At 38.2% G+C, this 12,562-nt stretch overlaps 1 protein-coding gene across 2 annotated transcripts in view; it reads left to right on the forward strand.

The window, feature by feature from the left end:
- Positions 1–12,562, forward strand: part of LOC137297076 (uncharacterized) — a 49,745-nt gene that overhangs the window by 23,207 nt on the left and 13,976 nt on the right. For both annotated transcript variants that reach the window (XM_067829049.1, XM_067829047.1), the window contains exons 11-16: positions 2,951–2,973; positions 5,604–5,716; positions 9,639–9,762; positions 10,168–10,186; positions 10,604–10,632; positions 11,847–11,968. In XM_067829049.1, the coding sequence (XP_067685150.1) occupies positions 2,951–2,973; positions 5,604–5,716; positions 9,639–9,762; positions 10,168–10,186; positions 10,604–10,632; positions 11,847–11,968 (430 nt within the window). The remainder of the gene's footprint in view (positions 1–2,950; positions 2,974–5,603; positions 5,717–9,638; positions 9,763–10,167; positions 10,187–10,603; positions 10,633–11,846; positions 11,969–12,562) is intronic.

Below are 12,562 nucleotides of genomic sequence, written 5' to 3' on the forward strand. Positions count from 1 at the left end.
GTACTAGACATGAGTAGATTAATAAGAGTACTTATATGGCACCTCATCCACATCACTAAGGGACATGCACATAACATACTGAGTACAATACATACGTTTGATCTTGTACTAGACATGAGTAGATTAATAAGAGTACTTATATGGCACCTCATCCACATCACTAAGGGACATGCACATAACATACTGAGTACAATACATACGTTTGATCTTGTACTAGACATGAGTAGATTAATAAGAGTACTTATATGGCACCTCATCCACATCACTAAGGGACATGCACATAACATACTGAGTACAATACATACGTTTGATCTTGTACTAGACATGAGTAGATTAATAAGAGTACTTATATGGCACCTCATCCACATCACTAAGGGACATGCACATAACATACTGAGTACAATACATACGTTTGATCTTGTACTAGACATGAGTAGATTAATAAGAGTACTTATATGGCACCTCATCCACATCACTAAGGGACATGCACATAACATACTGAGCATCATTATTACAACAGCAGATTAGTTTCTGAGCACCCTATCTGGAAGCACAGGCAAACTGTAGCACAAATGTAGTAGAACTGGAAACTGGCAGGGGTAATAATGTGAAGAATAATTTGCTATGCCACAAGTGGCGCTTAAGATGTTGAATCAAATACATTTGATGTGAGTAATTATTAAGTAAGAGGTTAGAAATCTGAGAGCACAACCCTTTGAGGAAATGGGTGTCTACCTTTGATGGTGGTGATTATTAATTTTGTCATTAAGTAAAAAATTTTTGAACTGAAGCAAGGTGAGTATTTTGTCAACCTTTTCTAGCCTCTATTACATACTGGGAGACTTGATATTTTTCTCTCAGTTAGATGACCCTACAGGCTGCCTCTGCTGTCTTAAGAGGGGCTAGGGTTGGACCTTAACTCTTTATCTCGCTTATGCTAGGTAACTGGCACTCTACCTTTATGATGGGACTCTTGTTGTACCTTAACTCTTGTATAGCTTGTACTAGACATAAGGACATTAGGTGCCGGGCACCCTTTCTGTAAGAGAGGACTATCGTTGTACCTTAACTCTTGTATAGCTTATACCAGACATAAGGACATTAGGTGAAGGGCACCCTGTCTGTAAGAGGGGACTATGGTTGTACCTTAACTCTTGTATAGCTTGTACCAGACATAAGGACATTAGGTAAAGGGCACCCTGTCTGTAAGAGGGGACTACAGTTATACCTTTACTCTTGTGTAGCTTGTACAGACATGAGGAGATTAGGAGTCAAATTGTAAATGTGATAAAAATAACCCTATACTTTTTCCCTATCCTGACTCATATCATTGCTTCTCTCCCCATTCTGTCGGAGGTACAGTGGAAACATCTGTATCTGTGTTCCCAAGACCAGTAATAACATCTCATCTGAAAGCAACTCTTCATATTTCCCATAGACATAAAAGAACTGTAATGTGCCCAATCAAAACTATACATTATTGTATACGTGGGGGTAAAAACACTTTGTGAATGAAACTACATAAGTCTATAATAAACTTGCAATCAAACATCGTAAGACATGATATTTCAGTTGTTCCTGTTATGCTGCCTGCTATTTAACTAAGCCTGATATGGCAGTCAGCTGTGCATAAATCTTTTCTCCTACCTACCGATGATTCCATTAAAAATGATCTGAAAATATAGCATCAAAGAATTTCTATCTCATTACCAGAATAATTTACATCTCAAGGAGTTATTTTAACTGAGATAATATATGCTGCTATATTAGTATTATGCATATTTTCTACAAACATGTTTAACACAATAATAGACTCGGTACTTTGGGCTACCTGACTGGATACCTTTTACACACGAGACGTCACTGTTGAGTCCCTGTGTGGTACATGCAACTTTCATTCTAAAAATAAGATGTTGACGATCAGATGTGAAATATGACTTTATTGAGTCAATAATGGGGTCTAGAGGTCCATGGATGGTGAGGTAATCAACTCTTGATCGCTGAGGATAATGTGAAATCGTGGTAGTTGTGAAAAACGGACCGTCAGGAACATGGTAAGAGAAGTGGTTAGTGTACAGGATGAGTTGATGCCATTTGACACACGTTTTCTCCAGTGGTACTATAATTAATTAGTTTCACTGAATGAACATGAGATTAAATTTATTCAAATAGAATGAAATGGAGGAAGGTCAATGAATTTTGTGTTTCTGAAATCATACGTTTTCAGATGGCAGTGTTTACCTGCACCATGACGTGGTATGTTACGCACAGCAAACATCACAAGAACTTGGCTCATGATGGCATGTTTATATAAATTAGTCTTTCATAAGTTATTACACATGTTCCGCTGTTCGTCTGATTTGAAGTAACCGAAAACAGTAGCCAGCTACCAGTCTGATACATGTATCTTGCTGGTTTGCAAGTAGACAATTTGAGGTGATCACATGCTTACTTCCTGGAAAATTGTGGCTGCCTAGGAAAGATTTTGATAAAATGATCCAATATCTAGACAATTTAGAAAAAGTTTAGAAAGCATAATAAAATAATGTTACAAAACTGAAAGTACTGAATTTTTGGATTACTAGTATGTTACGGCATACTAAACCAATATGATATGAGTCAAGTTTAACAAAAATTTATTAAAGACACAATTCCCTTCCAACCTTCCTTCCCTCTCTCCACTATTTTGGAATATAACAACATCAATCGGGCTTCAGTGTTGGAGAGAGTAATACCTCATGGTCATAGGGACACTGGTATGCATGTGCTGGGGGAGGCACGGGTGAGTGAGACAGTGGTACTGTTCTTTGGAGCATAGAAACAGAGGTTTCCACTGTACCTCAGGAAGAAAGAGGAGGGAAGCAATAATATGAGTCAGGATAAGTTTCAGATATCATTTTTATCAAGAAAATATGTTTTGTTGTAAATGCTACTTGTTTCTTTGTTCCAGAAGTTGGTGATGGACGTGGAAAGGTTTGTATTTTCTCAGTTCTTTCCTCAAACATCTGTGAAGTATCTAGTGGGACACCCACTGTATACACATGCCACTGTTGTTTGATACTGGCACCTGTCTAGTGGGACACCTGCTCTATACACACATCACTTTGGTCTTAGACTGTTATATGTCCAGTGGGGCACCTGTTCAATACACACATCACTTTGGTTTGTTACTGTTACCTGTGTAGTGGGGCACCTGCTCTATACTTACATCACTTCGGTTTGTTACTGTTACCTGTGTAGTGGGGCACCTGCTCTATACTTACATCACTTCGGTTTGTTACTGTTACCTGTGTTGTGGGGCACCTGCTTAATACACACATCATTTTGGTTTGAAACTGTTACCTGTTCAGTGGCCTCTGGCTCAATATCCTTGATACACACATCACTTTGGCTTGATACAGATCCTCCCACTAAAATATGAAATTGCTGGTGAAAAAGGGCAACCTGGGGAGATAGTGTTTTTTAAGACTGTTTTTACCTTGATGAATATGCCACTTCTTACTCTGCTTGATAAAATATAAAAAAAACATAATCAACTATGAATTAAGTATATATTCTGCTCAAATTGTTCGAGAAGAGGATTATTAGCAGCATAACATCCAAGTGACTTGACTGCTGCATCGGTGCCAGAGTGAATGTTTATAGAAAAGAAGTTCTTTCTCAACCACTCTAAATATGAATACATACTGAAAGCCATTAAGAACGCAGTTGGTATTTGTTGTCCCGGAACTTACAAAACTTCTATTGAAGATTTTTTTTTGTCTGCGATACAGAGGATGTAAGAACGCAGTTGGTATTTGTTGTCCCGGAACTTACAAAACTTCTATTGAAGATTTTTTTTGTCTGCGATACAGAGGATGTAGGGATAAAAGGATGATATTCTTGCCCATTTCGTGTCACAGAGACTTCCTCTTTTAACAACTTTGATGCTTAAAACTGAACCTATGACATTTCTTGTAAACACAATCATATTCATGAAAAATGTTCCACACACGAATTACCTGCACCCAGGAATCACGTTGAGAAAATGCCATGCTTAACACAAGACGACAAGAATCAGGTTCTCGCTATGGTAGCGCCATTTCTTCAGATGTGATGATTGTCAGGCACTGTAATGTGCATCCATACTTTGTTTTTGGGCCACTGGAAGTGATGCATTTGTCCACAACTTGGCACACTACCTTGACGACAGCTCGACAGGACTGCAATACCCGAGTCTTACACTTTTGAAATTGGTTCAAAAGAGCTACTGACACTGCAAAGAGGACAATTGGGGCAAGACAACATCAGGTCTGCACAAAAATGGTGCGAAGATCCCTTAACGAAGGTTTAACGTACCTTTTGCAGATGGACGTCTACAGATTTATCAATGTCGAGAAAAAATGTGTTTTTGAACATGGTCATTTTGAAAGGGGTGGTGCCATGACTAAGGACAAATGCTGAATGGACACCGACCCTTCAACATCACTGGCAGACCATCCCACATCTGTTTCTGAGAAATTTGTGTCTTCCTGTGCCCAAGGAGACTGTCTTGCAGTGCACACTGGACACACACAATATTGACTGCAATTGACCCCTCCTTTATTTGATGTCGTTGTTGCCTCACTGACATAGTTGTTGATTGGACATTTTCCGATTAAGTTATCCACAGATATTTATATAAAACATATCAGTCAGTTACATCTTTATTTATCTTACCTCACACATGAATGTGGCTTTCTGATTGGCTAAGCGCCATTTTGTTATTTTCAATTTACTCCGCTTACAGGCGATGTATTATTTTCAATGTACACCGCTTGAAATTCTGAACTCTTCTGGTGCTTCATGGTAGTACTTCTTTGCCTCAAATGACATTGAATCATGTATCAAGCACAGAAATTACCAATGTTTTGCAATTGAAAATTGATGGAAGGGAGATAACTCTAAATCTGTTTACCTAGGGTCGTCTGCAAAATGACGATTCAACAGAAGTGCTTCAAGCAGTTCAAAATTAAAATTCAGGTGTTCGGTAAGATAAATACGTTGTTCACTGGTCCCTAGGGGTCCATGGGCTCATGTTCAGGAACACACCTCGAGGGTACCTGAGCCCATGGCCCCCTCGCGAGCAGTGAACATAATGTTGAAATTTGTGTGAGTAAAGAAAGTATGAATGTCAAATTGTGTTTTTAATGACCTTAATGACACTCAGTCTCAGTATAAAGGATGAGTTTTGCTCACCCTAATAATTTATTGCGATAGACAGAGCTGTGATAACATTTTTACATACCTTGATGTGTATCAATGACCTTAAAATTGTTATTTCATTATTTCACTGGTATCAAAGTATACTTTTTTAAAGAAAATAACTAATGATATCTTATCATGATATGCATCAAACCAAACCCATGTCATCTCTGTGGCAAGCATGGGTTGATGAAGACCAGTTCAAACACTGATCTTCACATATAGCCAACTCTTTCTCACGGAATGCTTTTTCTCTCTCAAAATTTGGATTATTGACAGTCATACACTGTAAATATTTGGTTTTGTAAAGGTGGAATGGCGATTATGTTTATTTTTTTAAATTGGCAGAGAATTTTGATCCATAATTTTCTCTGTTGCAGAACCACCTGTTTGTGACCAACATACCTGATGACATCACTCCTGAAGAATTTACAGAGCACTTCTCCATGTGGGGGAAACTCGACTTGTGCAAAATCGCCGGAAAAGTTAAACAGTAAGCTGGTGAACCATTCCCCTATATCTGTAGTCTGCTTGATAGAGGGTCACCTGAATTTCAAAAATTCTTCAATAATCTAAAAAATTTCCAAAACTTTGATACAAAAGTTCAGCTGACCCTACTGGAACAGCAGCAAGCAGCAGTGAGCAGTGGGCTATTATAACCCTGCTATGAAGTGAAAGGGGTATATGGTGTTCATTCTCTCCTTTCATCTTTCCATTCTTCAATCTTTCCATCCTTTGGTCTCTCCGTCCTTCCTTCCTTCCTGACTGAAACTGTCTGTAGCACATCTCCTAAAATCTGCTGATGTTTGCATGCTAGATTCACCAAACGTAGAGCACAACTGAATCATGATAAACAGAAGTGCATTTGGTTGTTTTTATGTTTATCAGAATTTCATTTTTTACTGTTTCCATGGAAACATGACAGTGAAAATAGTGTTTTATTGTTGTCTTGTCCACAGCATATCTCTGAAACAATACATGCTCAGCTCAGTTGTTGATGTAATGAGTAAGTGGCAAAACTATTATCTAACATGTATAAAAAGTTTGGAAGAGTCCAGGAGAAAGACATTGCAGAAGTTTCTTGTCACACTTTGGTTTCATCTTCACCGCTGGTTCATCTTCAGACAGCTTTGAAAGACAAGGGCTATTCTACTCTTGTAGCTAAAGTCATAGCCTTGCCTCACCGGGTGTCAACGAGATCAAAGTACAATGACAAGTGGACTTCTTTTGAGAAGTTTTGTAGTCAGAAATCAAAAGATCCATTAAAGGTTTCCCCTCAGTTTATGGCTGAGCTTCTCCCTTTTCTTTATAAGTCCAGACATCCTAAGGGCAGTTCTATCAGGACATATCTGTTGGCACTGAACTCAGTTCTGGCAGATAAATGTGACATGCAAGTTTCTAAGGTGCCGGAGCTTATTGCCATGGTCAAGGCATTCAAGCTGGAAGACCAGAAAGTCAAGCTCCACCCTCCAGCTTGGGATTTGAATGTTGTGCTGCGGCACCTTAGAGGTTCTCCCTATGAGCCTTTGGATAAGGCCTCTTTTGAGGACCTCTCCAGGAAGATGGTTTTTCTCTTAGCTCTGGCCATGGTGGCCAACTGGACAGTTATTAGAGACCCCTTCATTGTATCTACTCTCAGCTTGGACTACAAACAGATCTCCACCTTTGCTGAACATGCTGATTCAATAACTTTACCCTTTGGTGCAGGCTGTTGCTCTTCAAAACCGCTTTTGAGTTTGTTACTACAGAAACAAGCAATGGAATCTCATGGTCCAGCACCTGGCATCCCTAGATTGTATTCTTCAATGTTCCTGGTACCAAAGAAAGATTAAGACAAAATATTCAGCATGAAGATCTTCAATGTCACATATCTCGAACCTCCTCCACACTTCAGAACAATCTCCCTTGCACAGTTTTGAATGATTCGTAAATCAAGAAAACTCATGAACTGTCTAGATCTAAAAGATGCACACATTTATGGTTTGAAAGTGCCAGTCCACAGCAATTTGCAGGTACCTGTGGTGCATGTTTCAAGGTACCCATTATAAATCAAAGGTCCTCCCATTTTGCATTTCCATGGCCCTTTGGCTGTTTACTCACATCATGAAACCCATCACAAAGTTTCTGCATTGCCATAGAATCGTTTTGTTGTATACATGCAAGGGGCAATTGACAGATCATCCTACATCATGTACAGTTCACAAGCTACTTTGCCAGCTAGAGTCGACTATCAAGAAGAGCTGATTCAGTTCCTCGGGACTGTACATTGCAGCTGCCCTTTTAACATCGATTATAGAGGGATGTGTTTAGAGACTGGAATGCTTTCCACTCCCTACATGACCTATGAGACAGCAGATGGTGAGGGACCTCATCACTTTGGACCTATGGCACTGGCACAACAACTGTCATTGGCCTGACAACACAGGCTGTGCCGCCCTCCGGCTGCAGATCATCAGTTTTACTTTGAATCTTGATTTTACTTTCCTAGGCATAGATCTACCTCACTCAGCATCACACTGGGGCATGGTGCTACAATTCATTTTCTTTATTCGGTATAAAGGCCCATGTACAACATAATACAAAAAATATCATCGTAAGGACAGATGGGAGTTCCTGAGTAGTAGAGCGTCCTTTATATATCTTGCAATGTTCAACATAATGTTTATCTTATTGCATGTTAAAAGAGTTTTAAACTTGAACATTGTGGGTGAATTACAATAATATCTTGGTATGTATTTTGATCTGAGATGGTCATACTATGGACATTTTAGAAGGAGGTGGTATTCATCTTCTATACAACCTAGCACACAAGATGTACATGATCTATTACAGCGGACGATGCCACAACGTCTACCGATATCGACCATTAAAGGGACCTCACATATACGTAATACCTGATCACTTCCAAACATCCATTTTTGTTCCCCTCAGCTTACCCCCATTTCTAAACACTAATATCTCTGTCTTATGTAAATTAACATTCAATCCCCATTTAATACTGTTCAAGTACATCTAATTTTCTCTGCAAACCAACAACAAAAAGACACAAATCATCAGTGTATAATAGCAATAATATAGCCATAAATTCTTGACCAACAAAAATACCCTTAACTACAATCACCAAAGGGTGGTAACATCATAGACATAGAGGCTACTCTTGGGATTAGATGCAGAGGTGATCGGCACACATACTCATTGACCTTTACTCTTACAACCAGTCACGTCAGTGGAGTATGTATACCGACTACCAGTAAAGTCTATGCATTCCTCACCTGGTTACCAGACTCATCTCAGATGTTGTTCAGAACTGAACATTAAATAGGGGAATTAACTGAACCATTTCACCTTTATTTGGATGTGGGATATGGTTTCGAAGCAGGGGCTATCTGGAACTAGGTTTGAAAGATGTGGGATTCTGGGACACTCTCTTTATATGAACAAAGCAGGGTCACCTCCCTGAGTTCCATCATCAGTATTGACAAATGATATCGCTAGAAATGATATCGCGAGAAATGATATCACTAGAAAACAACATAAATTTGGGATCTCCCATTTGCTGGGAGTTTTGTGCTTAGTAACACTAAATGGTTTTCCATGGATCACCCCATCACGTGTGAGCTTGTGCAAGTTAACGGAAGATTGCACTCAACCTCGCCTGCTTGTGTTATATCACCATTATCATTATTGTTATCTGCCAATAGTAGGCAGAGGATAACTTTTTGTGTCGTGTTTAGAATATACTTCTTTGATGAACATTTTTAAACTTTTTTTTTTTAGTTTACTTGCCAATAGGGGATAAGCTGAGTGCCTCCAACCAGCTACTCATGCTGTCCAGACCTGTTGGGTTAGCAGAGGTGTATTCAGTGAGCTGTTCAGAGAGGTCAAAAACTATGTTTCAGTTTGGGGGCGGTGGAGTAGCCTAGTTGTTACAGCATGAGCTCATCACGCTGATAACCCGAGTTTAATTCTCCTCATGGGTAGAATTTGTAAAGCCCATTCCTGGTGTCCCCCGGCTGTGATATTGCTGAAATATTAATAAGAGCGGTGTAATACCTTACTCATTCTTGTTTCAGTTCATTTCCACTCAATTGTCAAACATAAGAGAGAAAATATAATGCTTGAGATAGTATAACTATTATTAATAAACAATTTCTAGTTGAAATTTTTTATTCAAGAAAAACTAAAATATGATAATAGTATTTTTCTTCATTTTTGCAAAGTTACTTCCCTTATAATTGTCAGCTGTGCCTGGATCTACTGACGTGGTACTCAAACTTCATATTCACTCTTACATTCATCCTTAACTAGTCCTAGCTGATCTTGTTGCTTACCTAATTGTAAATGTCTGAGCCACTTCAACCTGGTTAAGTTGTCATTCTGAAACTTTGTTCAAGGCAGTATCACTTTTGTTTCAGGAACAACAACTTTGGCTTTGCTGGCTATCAAGACCAGGAAGATGCTCTGACAGCATTGATAATGCCCCACACAATAAAAAATCAGAGGGTTTTTGTACAAGTATCAGACAGGAAGAGCAGATCTGTGAGTATACAGCCTTCTAAAAGTTGTGTTTGTTTGTTCTTTAAGGGGCACTGTGCAATATTTCAGTTGTTTTGGGTTGGAGGTTGAGGATGAAAAGAACAGTGATAGTTTTCAGGTTTTACCACATTACATGACTTTCATTTTTACTTAAAACAGATGACAAAGAGTTTTATACGTGTTTGAATATTCTTTTAAGCTCCCCTTAGAAATTCAAGTATTCATTTTTACAGCTGTCATGAAAATAACACCTATATGCCTGGAGAGGCCTTGTATGATAAAGTTCCATATCTGTATGAACCTTACACCATTCAATACAACTTGTTTGCCATATTATGGCAGTGGGTGTAGTTTTTTGTTCTTTATGTGTGTACTGTATAATGGAACATGATCTGTTTCTGCTTGCAGTTAATGGAAGCTTCCAAAGGTAGGATGTCGTAACACTTATTTTGTATGCTCTTTATCCAGAATATTTGAATTTGGATTCAAGTCATTGAGTAAACATCAAATACATTAGTTATCCTTTGTATAGTTTGCAAAGTACCAACTCATGTGTCTTGTTTATAATACTTCTGACTGAAAACACTGATGAGATTTTGGATGTGATATCTGGAGAATGGCGATATGGTGGACCCATCAGGGGTTAGTTTGTAAATATTCTTCTCTCTACAGAGAACTGTGTCTGTCTCGTAGGTTGTAGTGAAAGTTCCTGTGTATCTGGCTTGCAGGTCTGGGTGATACAGAGTGCTCCTGTGTACACAGACATGGCAGATGGTGTTATGTATTTCATAATAGGTCAGATATAATATGATATGTTTGTTTTTCTGACCTTTTTTCCTTCCAGACCCAGAGATAATGTCAGCTATTGAACAGGTATGTTCTCAATGCTCTCTTTACATGTTCAAGTCAAATGCACATCTGTTCTTTCACTTTCATATGAGGGTCAAAGTCACATAAGGTCACACAAAGAACCTGGCTGAAATTTGATTGGCTGTCAGGGTTTCCTGATAGGCAACAATAGCAATGTCTTTTGATTCTACGTCTCTACCTTTGAAGGCCAGGGTTTGAAAACTTTGCACATTACTTCGCACATGGATCACTACTTTGGCCAATTCCTTTTGCAATTATTTCGGGAAATGTTTTGCCTGAAATATTGCCATAGTCAAGGTCATTAGGCCAAGGAAGTGTTTTAAGGCAGTAAAGATATGTTATGGAACAAAGATGAAAATTGATGTTGATAAAGGCTGTTGCATGATTTATTCAACTCTAGGTGAAGATGCACACCCAATACATACTGTGCTTATTTCAGGGGATCAACTATACAAGGAAAACACGACTCAGTTCTGTTTTCACAAAAAACAAAGTTATTCATATAACATTCTTCAAGGATTGAAAGAGTGACTGATAAAGGTTTATTGGCATTTTAGGAATATATCCATCAATATCACAGCTAGGGACATGAGAAATGAGAATTGTGGATCATAGTAAGGTACCAAAAAGGCAGAAGTGATGTTTGGGTGTTTGCTGCCCCAATATATATGTGTACTTAATAAATTATATGTCTGCCTAACAAAATGAAAGAGAGACAATAGAAAAAGTTATATATATATATATGTTATTTTGAATTTATGATAATTTTACTCATTAAAGTGTAACTGAAACAGTATATTTTTAAAAAAATAAACATTCTTTCACATACAAGCATTTTCTTTAAAATGCTTCTGCTCCTGTAATAAGTAAACAAATTTTGAAAAATTGCCACATTGCTTTGCTTATGACGGTGCATGTAAAGAAGAGGTCACTTGATAAACCCAGGATTTAGCTGACATCACCAGGCATTTTTCCAGAAAAAGTTCCTAGAGATGTGTTTATGAAGTTTGTTGTGCTAGCATCGAAAGTTAAACAATTTTAGGTAGTTGCAGTTTTTTGTGATTTTTTTTATCTGAAATTATCTCTGATCATTGGAACTTTTTCACAAAAGTTTTAAGAGGTGGTAACTTATGTGAAAATTTGAACAGTTTATAAGCTGACATCAGGTTAAACAGTGTGTTATCACATTTTGTAAACATGACTTTTTGTTGTTGCAGAAAGTCAAGAATTGTTATCTTTATGTGCCTAATTTGAATGTACGAACCAACAAAGATGAGCTGTACGAGCATTTCAAGGCGTATGGAGACCTGGCTAGCTGTATAACCAGGCCAACTGGCAAGTAAGTGCAGTTGTTGGCTTTGTTAATGGAGTGAGTGAGTGAGTTTAGTTTAGTTTAGTTTAGTTTAGTTTAGTTTAGTTTAGTTTAGTTTAGTTTTATACCACTTTAATATATGAATTTTAAATATTCCATCAATGTCATGGCTGGGGGACACAAGAAATTAGCTGGTCACATTTTACACTTGTGAGGAATCAAACCCTAGGCTTTGACTTAACAAGCAAATGCTTTCAACCAGTAGGCTAATCTGTCACCCCCTTTGTTTAATGAAATACCTGGTGTACCGTCAAAAGTAAACATAGTGTAAGTTATTCATGTAGCATGAAGGTTCAGAAGATTCCCATTAATCCATGCTGCAAAGTTTTCAAGCACAAATGTCTCTAAGTGTGGATAACCTTAAGTCTCATCACTTGTATAGATTCTAGTGCATGTGGATCTAGTTAAGACAACCCATGCTTGTTGTAAGAGACAACTGATGTGAGTGGCTGACTTGGTTGACACATGCTATCAATCCCATTTGCATAGATTGATGCTTGTGATCACTGCAACGTCTGGTGCTGATTCCATCTCTACAGACTTCTACCATATAGAGTTGAA

This window comes from Haliotis asinina, chromosome 9 (genome assembly GCF_037392515.1).
Source record: "Haliotis asinina isolate JCU_RB_2024 chromosome 9, JCU_Hal_asi_v2, whole genome shotgun sequence".
Taxonomy (NCBI): Eukaryota; Metazoa; Mollusca; class Gastropoda; order Lepetellida; family Haliotidae; genus Haliotis; species Haliotis asinina.